Here is a 25,858-nt window from a genome sequence, read left to right as displayed (position 1 = left end):
CTCCGAGGTACTGAAGCAACAATGGTTAGTTTTTACAGAGAACGGAGTTTGACACCACCTTGAAATAACAGTACGATGATGTAACGCTTGTTCATCTACATCTGCACGATTACTCTGGAGTTCAGACTTACGTGCATTAAGGCTATTTCTCGGCTGTTCCACTCCTGAAGAGCAGAGCGGGGGGGGGGGGGGGGGGACACCAAAACGTATCTTGCTATCTGTGTTTTATTACCGTGGTCTGATTGAAATTCCATGTAAAGATATCGCCGCAGTTAAAAACGCGTTTGTTTTAATGATTACAGCCCCAACTCGCTTGGCAGACATCCGAATAACACACACTCTCCCTCCCTCCCTCATTCCATGCTAACACAAAACGACCTTCTCTTCTTTGAACTTTCCGTCAGTCTCACCTGGTAAGGGTCCCCTACCCTGCAGCAGAACTCTTGAATAGGGCGGCAAGAGGGCTAAAGGCAAAGACTTGAGTAGATTTCTAGTGCTGAAGGCAGTCACTTCAGTAGATTTGTTGCATCTTCTAAGTATTATGTCTGTAAAATGCAGTCTTTGGTTCGCTTGCCCCATACCATTTCGTATGTGGTGATTCGAGTTCAGGTGTTTGTAATTACAAGTATTTAGTTAACAGGGCAGAGGTCGCATGGCTTACCTATGTATGCCTATTTTTCATCTGAAAAAGAAGGCATTGAATTTTGAAAAAAAAATGAGTGTTCCATGTGTTGCCCCTAGTAGCGCTTATTAAAAATTATCAAAGAGTAAACCAAGTTTTCCTCATTCTGCATAAAACTAGGAAAATTTTAAAAAGAAGTCACAATTTCAACTAAAATGACATTGTCTTTGATCGGTTTATAAAAATAAATATCCAGATAAATTCTATTCATGGTGTTCGGAACAAGACATACAGAGGTCTTAGAATGATAGGTGCAAATGGATTTACTATATACATTACATACTTTCCGAGTACTTCTATTTCATGTTCTTCTGTAGTTATAGCAGCGACTCCCAAAATACGTACTTTTCGAGTACTCCCATTTCATGTTCTTCTGCAGTCATAATAGCCACCCCCAGAACTCTTCTGTGTCATTCCCAGGGTTGATGGCTGACTTTCCACCAGAGGAATGCCAGATTGCTCTTTCGGAACACAATTTTCATAGCTAGAACTCCAGCCAGGATTATATTTCTCGTTCCCTATCTCATCCAGCGCCGCTAAAATTCACCTCTGAACCGTTATAGTCTCTAAAATTAAACGAAATTGCACGATTTTTCACGTTTTAATCCATTCATAAACAGTAAGAAGTCAATTTAATAAAACTGTTTCCTTGCTTAATTGGTTTCATGGATTACTGTCGAAGATCGGACTTCACGGAACTCCTGTGACACTTCCACGCATGACCGGTAATAAGACAGATGGTCCGTGAACAGTCCGCCTTTTAAGTGCACGAGGCTGCTATCTAACTTTCGGATTTTTTAATTTCCACGATTTTCCCAATCACTGCGGGGTGAAAGTAAGCTTAGCACTAGTATTCAGTTAACTGCACATCCTTTAAATTTGTGAGAGTTATCGTGTAGCTGAAATTTAACGGAATTTTTTTTAGTACTCACCTGTTTTTTCTGGTCAGCTGGCACTTTTTGCGCCATACAGATATCTTGTCAATCACTTTGCAATTGTTTTTGATCCTCTGATGGCTTTATTAGACGGTAAAGGACAGCATCATCTCCAAACAGTCTCCTAAATCGTTTAAACATTAACTTAAAGAGGTTTGGTCTCCCAGACCGCACGAGAATTTACGAACTCACTTTCCGAGGACAGTTCTGGCGGAATGCTGCTATACGCCCGTAGCTTCCTAAACTCGCAAACACAACAATATTTAACTGTTGACTTCATTATTGCCGTCTTTGTTGTTCACATGCACTGTGCTTTTGCACACAGCTCCTCGTGAACTACGTACCTGTTTTCTTCATTGAGAAAACGTGTTCGCAGAAATATATCAGTTTTAACGACCCTAAGTTTAAAGAAACTGTTAGTCAGTGAATGAAGGAAGATGCCACAGATAGAGGTCAGCAAATAGATGGAAAAAGGTGACGATTTGGCAATAGCCAGTGACCACAATTCTGCTATCAAACATGATGATTCAAAAAGAGAACTTCGAGACAGTGGTATGTGCACCTTCCTATTTCTCCAACAAAGTGTTAGTGAAAGTTAAATGTGTTCTGAGCGATGGTAAAGAGAAATGTAGATCCCAGCATTGAATGTAAATATTGCAGACTTCCTTTTTGCACTTGTCGAATGCAGTTTTTATGTGCAAGTTTAAACCTTGGAATTTAGATTTTTTCAGAATTGACTTGCTGCAGAGTCAAATTTTCGAATGGTTTAGGCCTTAAATCTGAGTTTAAACGAAGGAATCGCAGGGACCCCACCTTGTTGTATCTTCTTTCTTCTTTTGCTTGTGCGTTTTTTCCCGCCGATACTCAGGGTGGGCATGGTTAATTGGATGTGGCAATGTTAGTATAAGGGGTGGCCGGATGCCCTTCCTACCGCCACCCCTTACCCCCCGGGACGAAAGAAGTGTACCCCAACTGTCTGCGAAGTGTTCAGATGTCTGCAGATGTCTGCGAGCCGTGTAGCTGAGGCGGGACGTGGGGACCAGCCCAGTATTCACCTAGGGGATGTAGAAAACCGCCTAAAAACCACATCCAGGCTGGCCGGCACACCGGTCCTCGTCGTTAAACCGCCTGGCGGATTCGATCCGGCGACCCCACCGCGTGGTATATGTTACAGAAAAAAGTCACCTGATCGGAATTCACCATTGAAATCACGCAACTAGAATTACTCCATAGGCAATCAATCTGATTAGAAACCGGTTGAGGAACGGTGTCTCATAAGCCTTGTGGAAATCTAGAAGTATGGAATCAACACGAGATCCGCTGTAGATAGCAGTCGTTACATCGGCAAGCAGGTTGTCGTATCCCTCTTACTGGAGGATGCTCCTCGCCTTGGAGCTGCCCGTCCTCGGCGCGAGGAAAGAGTATCCAGTCAGATGTCGAAACACGCCGCGTCGACGCCGCCTGGTTCCCGTCCAGGCGCCGCCGCCGCACCTCGCTGCGTCTTACGTAAACACGGGCGCACTTGTCCGGCTTCCTCGCTTCTTTGCATAATTCATCCCCGACAACTACCACTTCACTGCTCCAGGTGTCTTCCTTCCCTGTCCGCCAGTGCAGCGCTATTTTTTTACATTATTCATTCATTTATTTATTGAAAAGTAGCAGCGAAGCTGGTTTTGTATTGTGTCCGACTACAGACGAGTATCCACTATAGGCGGTAAGAGTCCACCGTCGTTTGTCATTGCAGTTGCGTGCGAGTTTTGAAAAGTCACAGAAGCTGTTGTTTTCAGTAGTGAGTAAAACCACACATCAGTGGTTTCTCGACTTGTGTGTGCAAAAGGACCTACGCCTGCTCATATTCATAAAAATGGTGCCTAGTTTGTGGGCCTACCAGTATGGGCCGTCTACCGCAAGTCTGTAGAGGAACGGAAGGTTCCAAATGATTGAAAAAGAGCACAGATACTTCCAGTTTTCAAGAAGGGTCGTCGAGCAGATGCGCAAAACTATAGGCCTATATATCTGACATCGATCTGTTGTAGAATTTTAGAACATGTTTTTTGCTCGCGTATGATGTCATTTCTGGAAACCCAGAATCTACTCTGTAGGAATCAACATGGATTCCGGAAACAGCGATCGTGTGAGACCCAACTCGCATTATTTGTTCATGAGACCCAGAAAATATTAGATACAGGCTCCCAGGTAGATGCCAATTTCCTTGACTTTCGGAAGGCGTTCGATACCATTCCGCACTGTCGCCTGATAAACAAAGTCAGAGCCTACGGAATATCGGACCAGCTGTGTGACTCCATTGAAGAGTTTTTAGCAAACAGAACACAGCATGTTGTTCTCAATGGAGAGACGTCTACATACGTTAAAGTAACCTCTGGCGTGCCACAGGGGAGTGTTATGGGACCATTGCTTTTCACAATATATATATATATATATAAATGACCTAGTAGATACTGTCGGAAGTTGCGTGCGGCTTTTCGCGGATGATGCTGTAGTATACAGAGACGTTGCAGCATTAGAAAATTGCTGCGATATGCAGGAAGATCTGCAGCGGATAGGCACTTGGTGCAGGGAGTGGCAACTGACCCTTAACATAGACAAATGTATTATATTGCGAATACATAGAACGAAGGATCCTTTATTGTATGATTATATGATAGCGGAACAAACACTGGTAGCAGCTACTTCTGTAAAATATCTGGGACTATGCGTGCGGAACGATTTGAAGTGGAATGAGCATATAAAATTACTTGTTGGTAAGGCGGGTACCAGGTTCAGATTGATTGGGAGAGTCCTTAGAAAATGTAGCCCGTCAACAAAGGAGGTGGCTTACAAAACACTCTTTCTACCTATACTTGAGTATTGCTCATCAAGGTGGGATCCGTACCAGGTCGGGTTGACAGAGGAGATGGAGAAGATCCAAAGAAGAGCGGCGCGGATCGCAACAGGATTATTTGGTAAGCGTGCTAGCGTTACGCAGACGTTTAGCAAACTCAAGTGGCAGACTTTGAAAGTGAGGCGCTCTGCATCGCGGTGTAGCTTGCTGTCCAGGTTTCGAGAGCGTGCGTTTCTGGATGAGGTATCGAATACATTGCTTCCCCCTACTTATACCTCCCGAGGAGATCACGAACGTAAAATTAGAGAGATTCGAGCGCGCACGAGGATTTCCGGCTGTCATTCTTCACGCGAACCATACGCGACTGGAACACGAAAGGGAGGTAATGACAGTGGCACGTAAAGTGCCCTCCGCCACACACCGCTGGGTAGCTTGCGGAGTATAAATGTAGATGTAGATGGGTGAAGGAGACCACACCAAGATCCGGTCGACAATATTGACAACTGGCGCACGGCTGACGGATTTCGTCGTATCGGTCGCACTACTATTTACACGATTTGCCACGGAGAAACTAGCATATCGCAAATTGTGTGCTCGGTGACTACTAAAATGCTTATCGACCAACCCAGTGGACAAAGCTGTTCCAGCGGACGAGTGTTCTGAACCGCTATCCACGAAATGGAGACGATTTGTTTTCTCACGTTATTAGGGGGAGCAACCGTGAAAACCCTACACCAATTCAAAATAAAATTCGTCAAAGCCGATAATTCAGTCTCCTTACTCGAATCGAAAAAAAATGGCCACTGATTTCCGGGAGGAAAGGGGTGCTGTTTTGGGTTTATTTCATAACGTGGCACAACAATTACGTCTGGCTAGCTCGACGAACAATCACCTAATTGAGACGTGTGATCAAAAATAGATGGCGCTGGTCGCTTGGGATGGTCCTCAACGACAAAGAGCTTCCACGTCCCGCTGCCCGCACCAAGGATAATATTTCAGCATTTCCCATTGTGACCTTCGCGAACAGCCACGCTATAGTCATAGCTTTGCATCCGGCACCTGTAACTGCCTCTTGCACTTGAGAGAATGGTACGATGGACACTGGCTTGAAGGTGGAGAGGAACTCGAAACCGCCATTATCATGTGGTTCAGTTCCCAGGCGAAAAATTTCTATGGAGGGAAGTGGAAGTAATTAGTGCTAAGTTACGACAAAGGTTTGGAAATGGACAGCGTTTACCTGGAAAAGTGAAGTTCGTGCATGAGAAACTAAAACCGCCCATATAACCTTTTTCTAATAAAATATTGCTATCCTATATATTGTTTTTATGACCAAACGACTCTTACTTTCCGAATACGCTTCACATTTAAGTAGTTCACCTGCATACTTTGTTTTTTCTTTATGACAGCTTAACATCGTATAATAGCTTCGAAAGGCTTCCGCAACATTTTTCCACAATTCTTCATTGGTCTTGCACCGACCTGACCCACATGGGCTTTGATTGTTCCCCATAATCAGTTGTCTGGTTTGGTAAGTTCTGGGCTTCATTGTGGCCGTTCCAGTGGAGGGGGGGGGGGGGGGGGGGAAGATGTGGAGATGATATTGAAGCGTGTTCAATCCAGTGGTCTCAAAATTAATCATTGATGAAGTAACTATCTGGAGCCCCCCCATGATGTAAGCGCACACGATCCACGATTCCTTTGTCTTCGATCCGGATAATTACACACGTTTGTCGAAATAAGAATTTCCATTCACGTATCAATAAAAAAAATGCCCCAAGAGGTACCGTGACGACATCCCTGCTCATATTGTAACATGAGGCCTGGTCCTTTCCAGCCCGTGCGCATAATGGGGATTTTGCTTGTACCAGAAAATATTGGTTTCTCCTATGTGAAATGTTATATATCGCACATTCATCCTCAGAAACAGCGCTGTTGAGCATCCGCGGTATTTGGAAATTGTGCCAACAAAGGATGGCGGGCTGCAACTAGCTGCTCCACGTCATTATCTGATAATTCGTTCACAAAAATCGATCAAAACACTTTCGTACAATAGTGACAACAATGCTTTTAATCAGTTACAAAGCTGGGATACCAATAAAACAATTATTTATTCCCCCCATTTGTACAAAGTCAAGAGATATACGGGGATGTGTCGGACGCCCCGTGTATTCATAACGTACATTAGTAGTAGTGGTAGTATTCATCTGTAGATCACTTTTACAAGTATTTTGGAAATGTTATGGTACAAGTAACACAAGTCATATACATGCTGTTTGTTTTCACTTGAGACAACTAAAATCTCAAAAATGACGCAGCGTACGAAAAAAAGTTCCATGTGAACAAGTTAGTATTGTTAAAGGGAACATTTGTGTGTGCTACAGCCGGCCACTTCCTAACCGCTCTTCATGCGTGAATGGAGTCAACTTTGTATTTTAAAATGAAAACCACCATTTTTATTGTGTATTCCGATTCTACGCCAAAAGACACGCGCTCAGACATTGTTTTTCATTCGCAGTGGATGGCATTGTAATCGACAAATATCAGGTTACCTGTTTTTGTAATTAAGAAACGACACATTTGATTCTACATTTCATTCACGATGTAAATTGAAACGTTTGTGTTCTAAAGGTTGATATTTGTGCTCGAAATTTAGTTTAGGTTTGCAAATGTGATTGTAAAGTACAAATAATGTGGCTAGACAGTGACATTTCTGGCAAGTAAGCTACTTGTATGGTAACGTAGTTTCGTTTTCGCTATGGGGTTGATTGTGATGACTCCCGAAACCATCCTAATGTTTGATTACGATGGCTGTCCTCGAACCCCGCCATCAGGGTTACTGGTTTCGGTGTGTGTTTCCGTCCAGCCGCCGCAACTGTATCGCAGGCCGCTACGCGGCTACCACCAGAATAGAAATGACAACCATTACTTTTGAAAGTAAAAGGTCATGAATTGATACTGACAGGTGCACTTGCTGTGAGTACTCACCGAAATCAAGCACCTCAGTGGTGTGAAGTAGGGTACTAACCGCTGTCAAGCACCCCGGTGGGAGCAGAAAACTGTAACATCCACGTCGTTGTTCTTGGATCATGCAAATGTAGTTTCTAACCAGACATTTTGATGGCCACCCATGTTGTACTGTCTAATCAAATTTGCAACACTAACAAAAATATCAACCTTTACAGCACAAAGGTTTACATTTACAACATATATTGGATGTGGAATTAATGCGTCATTTCTTAACTGCTGAAACAGCCACATTTGATATTTGTCGATTACAGCGTCATCTACCACGAGTAGGAAACAGTGGCTTTAGTAAATAGTACGTATTTTTTGCCTTAGAATCCGAGTATGCAATAAAAATGGGAGGCAGGGGTTTCCATTTGAAAATGCAAAGTTGACTCCGCCCACGGAGGAGGAATGGTTAGAAGGCTGCCAGTTGTAGCACAGACGGATGGACCCCTTTACTAATATTAACTTTTCACGCAGATAACCTTTTTTCGTACAATGCTCTGTTTTCGAACTTTATTAGTCTCAAGTTCAAACAAACACCCATTTTCATACAGATCATGTGCGACAAAGATGGGACACGTAGTCGGCCGTGGTCTCATAGAAGGAAACATCCTAGCATTTACCTTAAGTAATTTAGGTAAACCACGGAAAACCTAAATCTGGGTGGCCGGATGAAGCGTAGAACCTCCATCCTCCCCAGTACAAGGCCAATGTGTTTGAAACAGTTCTACCTCATTCGGTTTATCCCTAAGGTACAATAGTATTTTGCAAAGGAGTTACTTAATAATGTAAGACGTTAATCTGACACTGTACATTCAACTTCCACTTCCAATCGCCGCACACGCTATACAAGCATTATTTCATAATACACGCTACACAAACTATCGGATGACGACAGGGTCAGAGCGTCAAATTTTCGATCACAATTTACCATTTGTTGTATTTACTTGTTTCTTAGCTTTTTGTGACGCATCGGCATCTAGGATAATTTCAGAAATTATTTTTTGCCACATTAGATGATAACTCAGCAACAGCACATTTGAGACTTACACTTCACCCCAAAGTGGGACTCAAAACACACAACAACCGCTTTTGGGCCTTCTGCAGACACAGTGGAATGTTGTTGTTGTGGTCTTCAGTACTGAGACTGGTTTGATGCAGCTCTCCATGCTACTCTATCCTGTGCTAGCTTCATCATCTCCCAGTACCTACTACAGCCTACATCCTTCTGAATCTGCTTAGTGTATTCATCTCTTGGTCTCCCTCTGCGATTTTAACCCTCCACGCTGCCCGCTAAATTGGTGATCCCTTGATGCCTCAGAACATGTCCTACCAACCAATCCCTTCTTCTAGTCAAGTTGTGCCACAAATTTCTCTTCTACCCAATTCTATTCAATACCTCCTCATTAGTTATGTGATCTACCCATCTAATCTTCAGCATTCTTCTGTAGCACCACATTTCGAAAGCTGCTATTTTCTTCTTGTCTAAACTATTTATCGTCCACGTTTCACTTCCATACAAATACTTTCAGAAACGACTTCCTAACACTTAAATCTATACTCGATGTTGCCGGCCGCGGTGGTCTCGCGGTTCTAGGCGCGCAGTCCGGAACCGTGTGACTGCTACGGTCGCAGGTTCGAATCCTGCCTCGGGCATGGATGTGTGTGGTGTCCTTAGGTTAGTTAGGTTTAAGTAGTTCTAAGTTCTAGGGGACTGATGACCACAGCTGTTAAGTCCCATAGTGCTCAGAGCCATTTGAACCATTTTTATACTCGATGTTAACAAATTTCTCTTCTTCAGAAATGGTTTCCTTGCCATTGCCATTCTACATTTTATATCCTGCCCTTTCCTGGAATCTCATTAAAAACTCTTTAATCATTACAGAATTCTCTCGAATTTCTAGCCGTGATTGCCTGTGACGCATCTGAACAGCAGATTAGCGTTGCCTGGCGCGACGGGATGTAATTACTTTAGCGATGGCTACCTGTTGTGTTTATTATTATTATTATTATTATTATTCACTTCACGCCAGTCACGAGAAATTGTGCTAATTCCTTGGCGCGCTGAAAGTTTCGGCGCTATCCTGCAATCAGAATGGATACGAACCTTTACAGAACAGTGCTGTAATAGTATCACCAATCTTTTCTCTGTCTCTTGCTGGTACAGTTCTCTTAGAACTGCAGAGAGAGATCCAAATAATTCCCTGGAGCGCTAATTTCATACAACATAGCATGGTAGTTGTATGCCTGCCTGTCATACGTCTTCAACATCCTCAAAACCGCCCCCTTTCCCCACACTTCCTGACAATATACGACCCGTGGTGACTTGCAAATTTTGCGTTCAGCTTTACACGACACAGCAGGCGCAGTAGACTCTGAAGAATGCAGCAGCCTGTACTAAATCTGTGAGTGCAACTGCTTGAGTCGAAACAGCAAATTTTCTTCTGGGTGAGCCCCACAGCCTCAACAATCTGAAGGAGGAGGACGTTATTCCACCAGGCTGTGTTTAAAATAGTTTATTTGCACTACTAGTCTTGGGCACTGTGTGCTCTCGTGGCATCTACAGTACATAACGTAGTAATGATATTGTCCATGTCATGCACCTTACATTTTAGATTATGGCCGTTGGGGACCGTGCTGCGTACAAATATCCGTAAACGAAACGATAATGTTGTACCACATCTGTTACTATTGACGCATTTGACAATTGGCTGTGTCCGAAACTATTAGTGCAAATAAAATATTTTAAACGTAGCCTAGTGGAATAGTGTCCTCCTTCAAAAGAAACAGAAGTTCCATTTTATTCTCTGAAAGAGAGAGGGGAAAAAGAGGAAAATTTCAAGATAACATATCCCCACCCGGAAATCTGTGGGGGTGTAACACAGTGCGAAATGCTGCCACATCGCTACGAATTTGGCTGTCCAGTTTGATTGCACTGCACTGTGACAACCTTGAGAGACGAGCACTGCATCGATTCTATCCTAGGCTGTTGAAAGTCGATTCTCCTGGCCGATTTGAGGGTGTTGGGAAGTTTTCTCGCGTTCATCTAGACAGTCTACACTTTACGTCACCAAGTAAAATTGTAGTTTTTAAAACACGTTTTGTTCAGTTTTAGTCATGACAGTGAATAACAAATACAAAGCATGAAAGTGGTCAAATAAAATCAATGAACATGATAACGTGTGTTTTGTAAGCTAATGCAGTGCTGTGGATGACATCAAATCTAATAAGCATTTTCGCCAAGTTTATAGACTGTTCCTCCATTTCCAGAAGTATTAAAGTTGGTTATTTTTGTTGACCTTCAACAGGTTTTTCTCAGTCGTTCTGACTTCGGTTTGTTAATTTTATTTCATACCACATTATGGAGCTATAAATAAATATTTTGCACACATTTTCAAGATTCATTTGATAACTCGTTGGATACTCTATATTTAATTGTATGAAGATTTTAGATCGTGGGATCAAAAAGGCGGAATTCATGTTTATGTTATTAACGTAAAAAAATGTACTTTGCATCTACAATTAATTGATTGATTGTCATTAAGATGTCAGAGTAATTTATTTTTCAAAAATACTAATTTAACTAACAACTCGTAGAAGTACAATAAGTTTTGTGTGTTTCTTGTCAGTTTTAGTTCCTGTGGCAAAAGAAGTTTACTAACTCACCGAACCACGTACATAAACAAAAAATGGCATTGTCAGAGTTTTTCGTCTCTTGTAAGAATTTCTGCGGACGCCTGTGCTCATATGTGGGTGTCCTGGAGGAATGGTCAGTGTTGAGGGATATAACAGGAACTATAATTCGAAGCAAAAGAGCCCAGTAAACATGCACTCTAAAAGTGCATACATTAAGAGCATGAGCACCTTGTTCGTCTTCGCTATTGTGAAACACATCTCTAGGTCGTAAAGTATGTATTTTTAGAGCCCATGTTAGACAATTTTTTGTTGTTTTTAGTCCATATTGTATCCTCCCAAAACATAGATAGCAGAGAGCTACAGTCTGGAACCGCGCGATCGCTACGGTCGCAGGTTCGAATCCTGCCTCGGGCATGGGTGTGTGTGATGTCCTTAGGTTAGTTAGGTTTAAGTAGTTCTAAGTTCTAGGGGACTGATGACCTCAGATGTTAAATCCCATAGTGCTCAGAGCCATTAGAACAACTTTCAAAACAGCGAAACTCGCGTATATCAGTTCTAGCACTGATAGTTAAAGTGTTCGGCCGCTGGAGAGCATCTGGTACAACATTTGTGACCTCGCTGTTATTTTTTGGTTGAGGTGGTTGCCGCTAGATATCGTCATTATTGCGTGCAGTTTTGGATACTCGCCGGCCGCGGTGGTCTAGCGGTTCTGGCGCTGCAGTCCGGAACCGCGGGACTGCTACGGTCGCAGGTTCGAATCCTGCCTCGGGCATGGGTGTGTGTGATGTCCTTAGGTTAGTTAGGTTTAAGTAGTTCTAAGTTCTAGGGGACTGATGACCTAAGATGTTGAGTCCCATAGTGCTCAGAGCCATTTGAACCATTTTGGATACTCGACAACAAAACACGAGGTTTCAAGAGTATCTCTCCTGTTTTGTTGTTGTGGACAAGTTACAGGCAATGCTGTGTGTGTGTGTGTGTGTGTGTGTGTGTGTGTGTGTGTGTGTGTGTGTGTCTCCATAACAATAATACAGAAGAGAGAGTGTTGAAAGCTCGCGTTTTGCTGTCTAGTATCCAAAACTGTTCACGCACGCGCGCGCACACACACACACACACACACACACACACACACAGAAGACTGAAAGTGGCGACAGTTAGTCAATTGAGTAACAAGTGCTCGTCAGTGATACGAGATAGACACATCCACTGTGTTTCAGGAAGCTCCCAAATATTTATGTTCACAGGAAATCATTATGAAATACATGGGTAGATGGCTTGAAGCTTCAGGTATTTTAGTCAAAGTTCAAATTAGATTAGATTAGTACTTGTTCCATAGATCATGAATACGACACTTCATAATGATGTGGAACGTGTCAGGTTATACGAGATACTACATTACACAAAATATTACATGACACTTAATATTTTTATTTTTATATATTTTTTTGTGGGGGTTGGGGAAATTACCCACTTCCTACATCGAAAAATTCATCTAATGAGTAGAAGGAGTTGCCATTAAGAAATTCTTTTAATTTTCTTTTAAATGCTAATGGCTATCTGTCAGACTTTTGATGCTATTAGGTAAGTGACCAAAGACTTTTGTGGCAGCGTAATTTACCCCCTTCTGAGCCAAAGGTAGGTTTAACCTTGAGTAGTGAAGATCATCCTGTCTCCTAGTGTTGCAGCCATGTACACTGCTATTACTTTTGAGTTCGTTCAGATTGTTAATAACAAATTTAATAAGTGAATATACGAGGGCAGTTCAATAAGTAATGCAACACATTTTTTTTCTCGGCCAATTTTGGTTGAAAAAACCGGAAATTTCTTGTGGAATATTTTCAAACATTCCCGCTTCGTGTCGTATAGTTTCATTGACTTCCGACAGGTGGCAGCGCTGTACGGAGCTGTTAAAATGGCGTCTGTAACGGATGTGCGTTGCAAACAAACGATTCTTTTGGCGGAAAACCAGGGCATCTCAGATAGGCGCTTGCAGAATGTCTACGGTGATCTGGCAGTGGACAAAAGCACGGTGAGTCGTTGGGCAAAACGTGTGTCATTATCGCCACAAGGTCAAGCAAGACTGTCTGATCTCCCGCGTGCGGGCCGGCCGTGCACAGCTGTGACTCCTGCAATGGCGGAGCGTGCGAACACACTGAACACACTCGTTCGAGATGATCGACGGATCACCATCAAACAACTCAGTGCTCAACTTGACATCTCTGTTGGTAGTGCTGTCACAATCGTTCACCAGTTGGGATATTCAAAGGTTTGTTCCCGCTGGGTCCCTCGTTGTCTAACCGAACACCATAAAGAGCAAAGGAGAACCATCTGTGCGCAATTGCTTGCTCGTCATGTGGCTGAGGGTGACAATTTCTTGTCAAAGATTGTTACAGGCGATGAAACATGGGTTCATCACTTCGAACCTGAAACAAAACGGCAATCAATGGAGTGGCGCCACACCCACTCCCCTACCAAGAAAAAGTTTAAAGCCATACCCTTAGCCGGTAAAGTCATGGTTACAGTCTTCTGGGACGCTGAAGGGGTTATTCTGTTCGATGTCCTTCCCCATGGTCAAACGATCAACTCTGAAGTGTATTGTGCTACTCTTCAGAAATTGAAGAAACGACTTGAGCGTGTTCGTAGGCACAAAAATCTGAACGAACTTCTCCTTCTTCATGACAACGCAAGACCTCACACAAGTCTTCGCACTCGAGAGGAGCTCACAAAACTTCAGTGGACTGTTCTTCCTCATGCACCCTACAGCCCCGATCTCGCACCGTCGGATTTCCAAATGTTTGGCCCAATGAAGGACGCAATCCGTGGGAGGCACTACGCGGATGATGAAGAAGTTATTGATGCAGTACGACATTGGATCCGACATCGACCAGTGGAATGGTACCGTGCAGGCATACAGGCCCTCATTTCAAGGTGGCGTAAGGCCGTAGCATTGAATGGAGATTACGTTGAAAAATAGTGTTGTGTAGCTAAAAGATTGGGGAATAACCTGGTGTATTTCAATGCTGAATAAAACAACCCCTGTTTCAGAAAAAAAATGTGTTGCATTACTTATTGAAGTGCCCTCGTATATATATTGTGGACGAATATACTTGGGATTTTGTTACTGGTGCTCTTCAGAATGTTGTAACTCATTGTTTTGAGCTTTAAGAGCTGTCTCTCTGTTTCTGTAAATAATGTCATTCATTATAGCATGTTTTTAAATTAATAACGAAGCATTACTTTGTGGAACATAATTTTAAGGCACTAGACTTTTTTTGCTTCGGATGGTCGTCCCTGTCGTGTCCCTCAATAGCGAGCTCTCCTGCTGGCGCAGCCTGTACGCCAGTAGTTTGCTGGAGAGTGTTTGTGAGGAGGTGTGGTGTGACGTGTGTGTGTGTGTGTGTGTTGCAGACGAGCCCCGCGTGGGTTCGGGCTCGTGGGAGGAGCGGGCGGCGCCCGGCTCGGGGCCAGTTCCGCGGGCCGACGACTCCTGCTGGCTCTCCGCCTCCGACGGGGACCTCTCGTCCGGCGACGAGAGCGAGCGCAGCAGCAACAAGTCAGTACCGCAGCTTATCTTCCGCTAGTAACCGTAAAGCCTGCCTGGCGAGAGAAGGAAATACGCTAATCTGTATTTACTTGTCACTAGGGTGTATCTGCCGTGCCAGTCTGATACTATCGATGGTAATCCGTACTTCTGGATGAAGATATCAAACTTGCTGATTGTCTTGCTTCAGTTAGAGAGAAATAGGTTATGTGCCTACACCGGGTTATTTTAATTCCGTGCTCATCCATAACGATACAACGGAAAATTGTACTGAAATGCAGGAGGATCTGCAATGTATTGATGCAAGGTGCAGGGAATGGCAATTGAATCTCAATGTAGACAAGTCTTACGTGCTGCGAATACATAGAAAGAAAGATCCTTTATCATTTACCTACAGTATAGCAGGTCAGCAACTCGAATCAGTTAATTCCATAAATTATCTGGGAGTAGGCATTAGGAGTGATTTGAAATGGAATCACCATATAAAATTAATCGTCAGCAAATCAGATGTCAGACTGAGATTCATTGGAAGAACCCTAAGGAAATCCAAACCGAAAACAAAGTAAGTAGGTTACAGTACACTTGTTCGCCCACTGCTTGAATACTGCTCACCGGTGTGGGATCCGTAGCAGATAGGGTTGATAGAAGAGATAGAGAAGATCCAACGGAGAGCAATGCGCTTCGTTACAGGATCATTTAGTAATCGCGAAAGCGTTACGGAGATGATTGATAAGCTCCAGTGGAAGACTCTACAAGAGAGACGCTCAGTATCTCGGTACGGGCTTTTGCTGAAGTTTCGAGAACATACCTTCACCGAAGAGTCAAGCAGTATATTGCTCCCTCCTATGTACACTCCTGGAAATTGAAATAAGAACACCGTGAATTCATTGTCCCAGGAAGGGGAAACTTTATTGACACATTCCTGGGGTCAGATACATCACATGATCACACTGACAGAACCACAGGCACATAGACACAGGCAACAGAGCATGCACAATGTCGGCACTAGTACAGTGTATATCCACCTTTCGCAGCAATGCGGGCTGCTATTCTCCCATGGAGACGATCGTAGAGATGCTGGATGTAGTCCTGTGGAACGGCTTGCCATGCCATTTCCACCTGGCGCCTCAGTTGGACCAGCGTTCGTGCTGGACGTGCAGGCCGCGTGAGACGACGCTTCATCCAGTCCCAAACATGCTCAATGGGGGACAGACCCGGAGATCTTGCTGGCCAGGGTAGTTGACGTACACCTTCTAGAGCACGTTGGGTGGCACGGGATACATGCGGACGTGCACTGTCCTGTTGGAACAGTAAGTTCCCTTGCCGGTCTAGGAATGGTAGAACGATGGGTTCGATGACGGTTTGGATGTACCGTGCACTATTCAGTGTCCCCTCGACGATCACCAGTGGTGTACGGCCAGTGTAGGAGATCGCTCCCCACACCATGATGCCGGGTGTTGGCCCTGTATGCCTCTGTCGTATGCAGTCCTGATTGTGGCGCTCACCTGCACGGCGCCAAACACGCATACGACCATCATTGGCACCAAGGCAGAAGCGACTCTCATCGCTGAAGACGACACGTCTCCATTCGTCCCTCCATTCACGCCTGTCGCGACACCACTGGAGGCGGGCTGCACGATGTTGGGGCGTGAGCGGAATACGGCCTAACGGTGTGCGGGACCGTAGCCCAGCTTCATGGAGACGGTTGCGAATGGTCCTCGCCGATACCCCAGGAGCAACAGTGTCCCTAATTTGCTGGGAAGTGGCGGTGCGGTCCCCTACGGCACTGCGTAGGATCTTACGGTCTTGGCGTGCATCCGTGCGTCGCTGCGGTCCGGTCCCAGGTCGACGGGCACGTGCACCTTCCGCCGACCACTGGCGACAACATCGATGTACTGTGGAGACCTCACGCCGCACGTGTTGAGCAATTCGGCGGTACGTCCACCCGGCCTCCCGCATGCCCACTATACGCCCTCGCTCAAAGTCCGTCAACTGCACATACGGTTCACGTCCACGCTGTCGCGGCATGCTACCAGTGTTAAAGACTGCGATGGAGCTCCGTATGCCACGGCAAACTGGCTGACACTGACGGCGGCGGTGCACAAATTCTGCGCAGCTAGCGCCATTCGACGGCCAACACCGCGGTTCCTGGTGTGTCCGCTGTGCCGTGCGTGTGATCATTGCTTGTACAGCCCTCTCGCAGTGTCCGGAGCAAGTATGGTGGGTCTGACACACCGGTGTCAATGTGTTCTTTTTTCCATTTCCAGGAGTGTATATTTCGAAAAGACCATGTGGATAAAATCAGAGAGATTAGAGCCCACACAGAGGCATACCGACAATCTTTCTTTCCACGAACAATACCAGACTGGAATAAGAGGGAGAACCGATAGAGGTACTCAAGGTACCCTCCGCCACGTCAGGTGGTTTGCGGAGTATGGATGTAGATGTAGATACAACACTACACTGCCAGATAGACTTCCATTTACAACAGGTAAAAAAGAACTGCAGCCGGACACATTTTCCTTTAAATCAATTATTTATTTTTTCATAACTGCTTTTGGACCTAAATTCATCTTTGAATGTCAGCACACACTGATTGGCCACCTGCTTAGTAGCATGTTTGTCCACTTTCCGAGCACAATAGATCAGTAATTCTGGATGGCCTGGCTTTTGACTAGTGCTCGGTACGTTTCTGGAGATATATGGCACTAGCCATCTATGCACAGGTGTTTCAGTTCCCTTAAATTACTAACTGGTGCTTTGTGGGCACAACGCTGGCATCCAATGGCGTACCAGATTTGTCTGTTAGATTCAGATTGGGCGATTTTGGTAGTTGAGGTGACAATGTGAGTTCACTGTCAGGGTTCTCAAACCACTGTGATTGCGACGTCAGGGAATGACATTTGTGTTGATCAAAAGAACCGAGCACATGCACTAAATGATTTTCAGGTATTACAGTACAATAAACATTTCATTCAAACACAGCACCAACCAGAAAAGAATTGTAATTGCCCACAGGACGACACAAGTCTAGGTAGTTTGAGTGATATGCAAATCAAAGAACTTAAAGTAGTTTTCACAAGAAGTTAGTCACCTGCAAAGCAGCTCGCTTCCAGGATGAGCAACATAAAAGTATTCAGAGTACCACCAGACATTAGTTACTGCCATTAATGGCTATCTGATAGCACTGATTCTAAATTCAACTGGCAGTATATGTCCATGAATCACTGAGTGGTAGCTACTGACAACTGCTGGGCTGCTCATTGGCGGTGCTTCAGAGTTCATCCTCTGGGACGAGTGTTGCAGCTGGAAGTGGCTGCTCGGGCATTGGGTGACCATTTACGTACAATCTCGGCGGGTAGGTAATGGTCCTGCAATTGGTGGGCACATGACCTGCATAGCTTTGGTAGTAACACGGATGTAGCACTTCCTGTGGTGATGTGAGTGCTGCAGATTGTAATGCCACATGGTCCCAGGACTCCACCGTAAGATTGCTTGTAAACAGACTGAGGTACCTGTGTGCCGATGTTCTGCAGCTAGTGGTCCGCCTATAGTATGACAACCTACCAGTTGACGCTATATTGTGGGTAGATATGGTCACAGGATATAGCAGCATCAAGTGTACAGAGATGCTGGAGGTTTGCAACAATGTTCACATTGTCTGCGGCTGTTAATAAAGCCTTTGAGTAGTACCACAGGGTCCTTTAAAGCCCACATGAATGGGAACACACAGTGTTTGTCTTTCGTGGACCCCGTGTTGAACAGTTTTCACCGAAATGCTTGTACTCGCACCAGCATTGTACCCAGTCCTGATGTCTGCCATAGGTTGCTGCTTATCCTGCTTTTCATAGTGGACAAGCCTCCACCATCAACATCCCGTGATGACATGTGGAAGTCTTGACACCTTGTCCTGTGCTCTTAATTGAACCATATTTCAACCACTTCTCATAGACGCTCGCAACAGTAGCAATGAACAGCTGACAAGCTTAACATTTACAAGCTGCTTCTTTCCCAGATGGGCCAAAACAGTCTGCCCAGTTGCTAGCGTCAGTGGATTTCCCCATTTGTGACCCGTACTGTCACGGAGAGATATTTTGTTGGTCTCTGCTTATCTCGTCACGTGCCTACTACGCTACCAGGCAGCATTCAATCTCACGGTAGGCAGTGGTCATTGTGTTCTGTCTCGTCAGTGTACATATCTTACATAAATTCCAAATGTTTCTTGTGTAGATAAGGTGGTATTCTTTTAAAATCGTGACCAGCAAAGGGTACTAATTACTTATTGATTGCTGTTCTGCCCTAGATTGAAGTAAATAAAAAAAAACCTCAATGAGAACGTACAAAAGTTAAATAAGAAATATATGATTTTGTTCTGAAGATGGTCACATCTCGTAAGCTAGACTCCACGTAAGCCAGGTCCCTATAACGTACATCTAGAGTTTATCCAGAGTTCTGTATTTTTAAGCAACATCTATTGTACTGCCAGAGCCTATGAAAACACTCAATCAAAGATGATTGTTATATACATTCAGTTTGGAAGCAGGGGCTTAAGTATGTTAGATTTATGACATCATATAGCCACAATATGTATTTACTTTCCAAATGAAGCACTGAGCCATTGAAATAGTGGACTGTGTACAACAATATTTTATTAGACTTTTACTGCTGGAAGTAATATAATGTGAGGTCAAATTTGTAATGAAAATGATGATGTGACACATTTTCCTTACACGTAAAATATTACTATGAGTGAAATGAAAAGGATGCAACTAGAAACGTACACTGAATGAATGAAGGCGAATTAAGTAAAAGAAATGATGTCACAAAAAAGATGACGTGTTATGTGGGCTATCGGTGTGTCTTGGCTGTTGAGGGTACTACAGATAGATAACGAACTACATTCAGGTCAAAAGAAGTGGAGTAAAACATTGGACTAATGTTGGATTGAGTATGAACTACATACGGGATGTGTGAAAGTAGATGCTTAGTTTCTGTAGATCACAGTAGGTCTGATCTCAGCAGGTGCTGTTGTATGGCACACATTGTTTGCATATTGCATCTATCATAACGGCATTGTAGTTTCTCTGTGTCATTATGTTAAAGGGTTCAGTACTGCAGAAATATATATATCCAGTTACGCTATGTAACACAAAAACAAATGTCAGGCATTGAAGAGGAGGCCAGTATCCTGCATAGAAGGGCTACATGAAAGGTGTTCGTCAGGTTTTAGGATGAATCCAGTTAGATTTCAGGCCGTCTGAGTGAAGTAAACAGCCAAGTCATCAATAACAAATACACTGCTGGGAGAGAGGGTGGGTGAATTGCACACATGGAAAGTTGACATTGATCATATGCCACTTTGGGAGATAGTAGATGCACTGATAATGGTTTCAGTGCTGTCCAGCAACAGGTACCATAGTGGCATAGTTACCAGAGTGTCATCTTTGTCTATGCTTCAGCAGGGTATCCGCACAGCCAGAAGCCTCAGTGTGGTGCTAAAATGCGAAGCATAAGCCATGGAGACGCACTCTTCCTTCCTACAGCCACCTGAGCTAGTTTGAAAGGGGTGAAATTGTGGCCTTCTGAATGGCAGGATAGTTGTTTTGGAGAATTGCCATACAAGTTTGATATACCGTATCAGTTGTGCAATGATGCTGGTACCAGTGATCACGTGAACAGTCTCACACGCGTAAGTGAGGTTCTGGACACCACAAAGCACAAGAGACCATGATTGTTGTATTGTAAGGGCAGCAGTGGCAGATAGTACAGCTACCACAGCACAGATAAGAGGGTTTGTGGATCCATATGTGTCAACACAAACCATTCCGAACTGGTTATAAGAAGTGAGGACTATGGGCACGCTCACCTCTGGCTTATCTTCCACTCTTGCCGGAGCAGGGATGTGCACGGCTCGACTGGTGCCGTCAAAGGATCACTTGGAAGATGGAATGGTGCACTCTGGTCTTCAGTGATGAAAGCAGATTCTGCATGCACGCAACTGATGGTCGTTCGTGCTTACGAGGTAGACCTGGTGAGCGCTGTCTTGTCTTGCGAAGGGCATTCGTCCGAGACACACTGGCCCTACCGCAGGTCTTCCAGTCTGGGGTGCGATAAGCTACAACCCTCGTTCACCTTTGTTGTTTCTGGAGGTGACAGTACCCATCACTTGATACGTGCAGAATGTTGTTAGACCTGTTCTTTTGCTGTTCTTGCAACAGGATAATGCTTACCCACACACTAACCATGAAACTCAGTGTCCGCTGCAAGACGTGGAGCAACGTCCCTGGTCAACACGTGGTTGAGCATGTGTGGGATATGATGGGTTGAGAAGTGACTGGTTGAGCATGTGTGGGGTATGATGGGTTGAGAAGTGACTTGTGCGACTCTGCAACCAACTACATGAACAGGTCAAGAGGGCATGGCGTAAAATATTCCAGGGCAGTATTTGCCATCTATACGGTCGCCATACTAATGTGAGAGTTTCAGCATGGATTGATACCTGGTGCCTCTAAACTGTTTGTGCTAATGATCTGTAAATGTAATCATCTCATCTACCGCATATACACTATTGCTACAGTAAATCTTAGAGTGTATTGGGAACCTCTGAAAGGGTGTACCAATTTTTCTTTCCCCAGCAGTGTGTATTCAGACCAGTAAGTGGAACTGGAGAATTACGTCTGATATATACATTGATACTAAGGTAATCTGGATAAAAACATTGTAGAAAATAGCATCCTCTTGAGTTTCATCAGTATGTGTAAATCTTACATGTTATTGCCTCTTCAAGGAAGTGGCACGAATGTTCAACTCCATTGATAGAGTAAGATAAAGGATAAGAGAAAAAGATGATGATTTATTCAGCCTTACCCATAACTAACTTACGGTGTTTATATAGTCAAAAAATTTCAGTGTGCATGTTTGCCTTTCTAATTGTTTTTGGATGTATATATGGATATCAATTATCTCAGAACATTCTAGCCTCACCATTCATCAGTATCATTTCAAAACTAAGAGGCCAGATTTGATTGACATAATAGCCCTACCTTTAATTCAAAACATCACATTTGTTATTTGCTGTCACATTTCATAGTCAGTCATTTTTCTAAGTTATCAAAAGAAGTATTACAGCATTTGTATTATTTTAATTTTAAAAACACTAAATATTTGTGTAAATTTACACCAGAATTTTTTTTTCCGCCCCATCTAGCTTAGATGCCACTTCTAATTACTGAAATAAGCATACGTAATGTTTGAATTGTGATGGAAATAAAATGATCATGAAAAACCAGTGACATTTCAACAAAAACACGACATTGTTATGCATTTGAATTTCTTATGGTAGGACAGAGACTTACGGATAAACTCGCGGAGAAAAATCATTTCAAGATTGTGGACTGGTTATGAGCGTAAATTTAAAAGTTTTTCATTCTAACACAATTAGCCTGTTTCATTTTGACTTACTATCAAAAAAGTTGTTGTTGTCTAGTATATCCCTTGTCGAGGATATCCCTCGTGATATCTGGACATCACGTGTTGGGGTAATTCAAAATACTGGATAATTCAAACTACTGAGACAAATGTCTACAGGCTGAAGTATCATAAATGCTGACAACTATTCACTGTTCTGCTTCTTGAAACAGTATTCAAGATATACATTAACACATTCACGTTTGAACATTTCACTATAGCAGCAACAGATTGGCATCACTCATTCCCCACCTTTTTGCACAGAAATTGTTAACATACCTTTTTGAAATTTCAATAAATATTTTTACTATCTTCTATGGACACTCTCGAATACTCGTAAGTACATTGCAATGAGGTGGCTTGCAATAAGAGAGTTCTAATCCACAAAAATGTCTGCAGAAGTAACGGTCAAGCGAGGGCGACTCTGGGCAGCAAGGCACGAACACTGTGCGACAAGTGGCGAGGGCGGCCGAGTGCCACTCTGCCGGCAGCAGGAGGGAGCTCTGGACCACTCGTGTCAGAGGCAGCACCGGAGGCGGTGGCGGTGCCCGGAGGCCGCCTGTCGCGCTGGTTCTCCATCCGGCGCGGCTCGACCCACCAGTACGATGTCGACACTGGAGGGGGTGGCGGTGGCAGCTGCGACCGCGTGCCGACACCCAACAAAATGCCTCTTCTGCCAGAGGTGATCTTGAGTTTCTGTTTGACAGTACTGCTTTGAATGGAATTAATAAATTTCTGTTATGAAGTGGGATTTGAAAGAAATAGTGTATAATGTAAACCGGGTGAACATTTCAAAGAATTCTAAGAACGCAGTTGTGATGGTAGGCATAGGAAAATTGTTTACAGGTCAGTGTATTATATCTTCTCCTGTTACGGGAACAATTTTTCAGGTGGAAGAGGAAAATGGCACTACCTTTGCTGCATTTGGGCGGCGCCAGATGCCTCCCACATTACCGCCACCTCCTCACGGACTCACTCCGGAGCAGCTGAAAAGGCGACACATTGTTGCTGCTATTGTACATAGTGAGAACTCCTATGTCGCCACATTGCATAGGCTAGTCAATGTAAGTTGGTAATAACAAAATAAATTCAAATCCTCTGATTTTGTGTTTGTTAGCTTGTGATTGAAGAATACTCAGAAAATTTTGTGTTTAGTAACCAGATTTTACAGTCTCCCTTACTCCATCCCCCCCCCCCCCCCCCCCCACTCCCCACCCCCTCTCTCTGCCTATCCTCTCTACTTACACATTCTAAAAGCTATTCAGAAACTACGGAAATAAAACTGTCAGTATGTGGATGGGTACAAAGTCAACTGTACTTTATAGGTACAATAGTGAAATTAAATATTAAGCAAGTTAAACAATTTACTGTGTTTGTTAAGAATAACAGATCATAGCAAGACTTAATGTGAAATATCGCTGACCATTGTGACCGAGCGGTTCTAGGCATTTCAGTCCAGAACTGCGCTGCTGCTGTGGTCGCAGGTTCAATCCTGCCTCGGGCATTGATGTGTGTGATGTCCTTAGGTTAATTAGGTTTAAGTACTTCTAAGTCTAGGGGACTGATGACCTCAAATGTTAAGTCCCATAGTGCTCAGAGCCATTTGAACCATTTTGTGAAATATCTGTTTAAAGTGATATCTTGGACTTTTTTTTTTTTTTCAGGATTATAAGAAACCTCTGGAAGAGAGCACGCCACCAATTCTCAGTCCAGCAAAAATACAGACGTTGTTCCTGCGCCTGCCGGAGATACTGCAGTGTCACACTTTATTTCGCATAGCTCTGGCGGAATGTGTTCGTAGCTGGGATAGGGATGAACGTATTGGTGATGTGTTTGTTGCATCTTTTTCCAAGGCTGTGGTGCTTGAAATATATAGTGATTTCATCAACAACTTTTCATCTGCCATGGATTTAGCCAAAATGGAGGCAAAGAGGAAGTCAGCACTTGCGGATTTCTTTAAGGTATCATAATTACTCTGAATTTTTTGAAATACGTAAAAATTCTGAAATAGTCTTCCACAAATGTAAGCAGTGTGTGTAAGATACACAGAGCATTGTTATACATTGTTAAGATTCATATTTCTGGAATGTGTTTCAGGTGAAGCAGATCAGTGCACATGACCGGCTTTCATTCTTTGGTCTCATGGTCAAACCTGTTCAGAGGTTTCCCCAGTTCATATTGTTTCTGCAGGTGAGAGCTTCATTGTCGCATTAACGTTTAACTGTTTAATCATAAATTCTTTGGACGCAGAATAGGATGGAGGTGCTTAAAGAGGACTATACTTTCAGCAACTAAAATTCATCAGAGCACTTTTTTAAGACTAACTTTAAATATTTGTCATCAAATTCATTACTTTTAATGCTGAGGGAAAGAAGCAATCAATTCTAAATATTACACATTCCAATGAAAATATGCCATCTAATAATACAAAAATTCATACAATCGACTGCTTACACCAAAACATAGTGTGTCCAAAGCACAACAGCAGACGAAGGTAGACATTTAAATGTTTTCTGCAAGCACTATTGAAACCGATATCTCTTTACAAGGTGTGTTCGAAAAGATATCAAAATTCTGATGTAAGACCTTTATTGCTTATTGTACAGCATTTTAAGCACTGTACCAATTCAGGTAGTCCCTTCTACCGGCAATACACCATACTCGTCATTTTTTCTACTTTTGGGAAGCCTCCTGAAATTCATTTTCTGGGATGACATGCGGATCTCTTGTTGCGTTGTTCTGATTTCCTCTGCAGTTTGGAAACGATGCTCTTTCAACGTGGTTTTAAGTTTGGGAAACAGGAAAAAGTGTATTGGGGCTAGGTGTGGAGAATATGGTGGGTGGGGCACAATGTGATAGTGATATTTTGCTAGGTAGCTGAGGAAAAAAGGAGTGATGTGTGCTAGGATTTGTCAGTAACTTCTCAAACAATCAGACGGTGATTTCTGCGAATGGCAGCATGAACTCTCTCAACGTGGTTGTCATCTGTAGATGGGGAAGGTTGTCCTAGCTTGGAATCGCCACCAACTGACATTCTGCCCTGTTGAAAAGGCTTAAACCGCTTGTAGCACTGGTTGCAAATCATCATCCTAAGCAACTTTTTTGCCAATTGTTAGCAAATGACATTGTATTTTGGTATGCAGGTTCATTGGGATTTTTTGCATCAGATTTAAAGAGCTTGAAAGCAAATTTGCTCACAAACCTATCTAATAGGTTGATGATAATACTTCTTAGAAAATTTCTCATGATTTGTGTAGGTTATTAGGAGTAGCCTGTACTACTGAAACTTCATTCCCCTCATGGTTTTTACAGTAATGGTTGTTGTCTTTCTTGTGGAAGACATGCATTATTAAAATATAATCAATAAATCTATTTTATATAATATGTTAGTACATAGAAAATATTTTCCATAATTTATCCCTCAGTAGTCACTTTCGTCTAAGGTCTATTTTAGTTGTATGATAGAATTGCATTGCTTTTGTCCCTGATATTTTGATTGGAGTCACACCTAAAGCAGTCATGGTTGCAATTTATCAGGGCGGTTAAGGTTTACTTCCATAAGTCGTCTACAGAAGCTACTCCTGCAAGTTTTTTAACATGAAAACACCCCCAGCCAGTAAGTGGTGCAAGTTCCATCAGCTTGGACAAGTAGCTTCTGCAAGTTAGTGGAAACAGTGTCGTGCATCTTGCTGCAAGTACATGCCAGTTGTTGGAAGTTTTTTCTCCAAGTTTCTGAAGTTTATGTGTTC

At 43.4% G+C, this 25,858-nt stretch overlaps 1 protein-coding gene across 2 annotated transcripts in view; it reads left to right on the top strand.

The window, feature by feature from the left end:
* LOC124787852 (rho guanine nucleotide exchange factor 10) overlaps nucleotides 1–25,858 on the top strand; it is a 426,981-nt gene that overhangs the window by 374,258 nt on the left and 26,865 nt on the right. For both annotated transcript variants that reach the window (XM_047254806.1, XM_047254807.1), the window contains exons 2-6: nucleotides 14,510–14,654; nucleotides 22,509–22,791; nucleotides 23,000–23,173; nucleotides 23,774–24,070; nucleotides 24,207–24,299. In XM_047254806.1, the coding sequence (XP_047110762.1) occupies nucleotides 14,510–14,654; nucleotides 22,509–22,791; nucleotides 23,000–23,173; nucleotides 23,774–24,070; nucleotides 24,207–24,299 (992 nt within the window). The remainder of the gene's footprint in view (nucleotides 1–14,509; nucleotides 14,655–22,508; nucleotides 22,792–22,999; nucleotides 23,174–23,773; nucleotides 24,071–24,206; nucleotides 24,300–25,858) is intronic.

This window comes from Schistocerca piceifrons, chromosome 3 (assembly GCF_021461385.2).
Source record: "Schistocerca piceifrons isolate TAMUIC-IGC-003096 chromosome 3, iqSchPice1.1, whole genome shotgun sequence".
Classification (NCBI taxonomy): domain Eukaryota; kingdom Metazoa; phylum Arthropoda; class Insecta; order Orthoptera; family Acrididae; genus Schistocerca; species Schistocerca piceifrons.
Note: the sequence above shows the minus strand (reverse complement) of the source record. Positions and strands in the feature narration are given on the sequence as shown.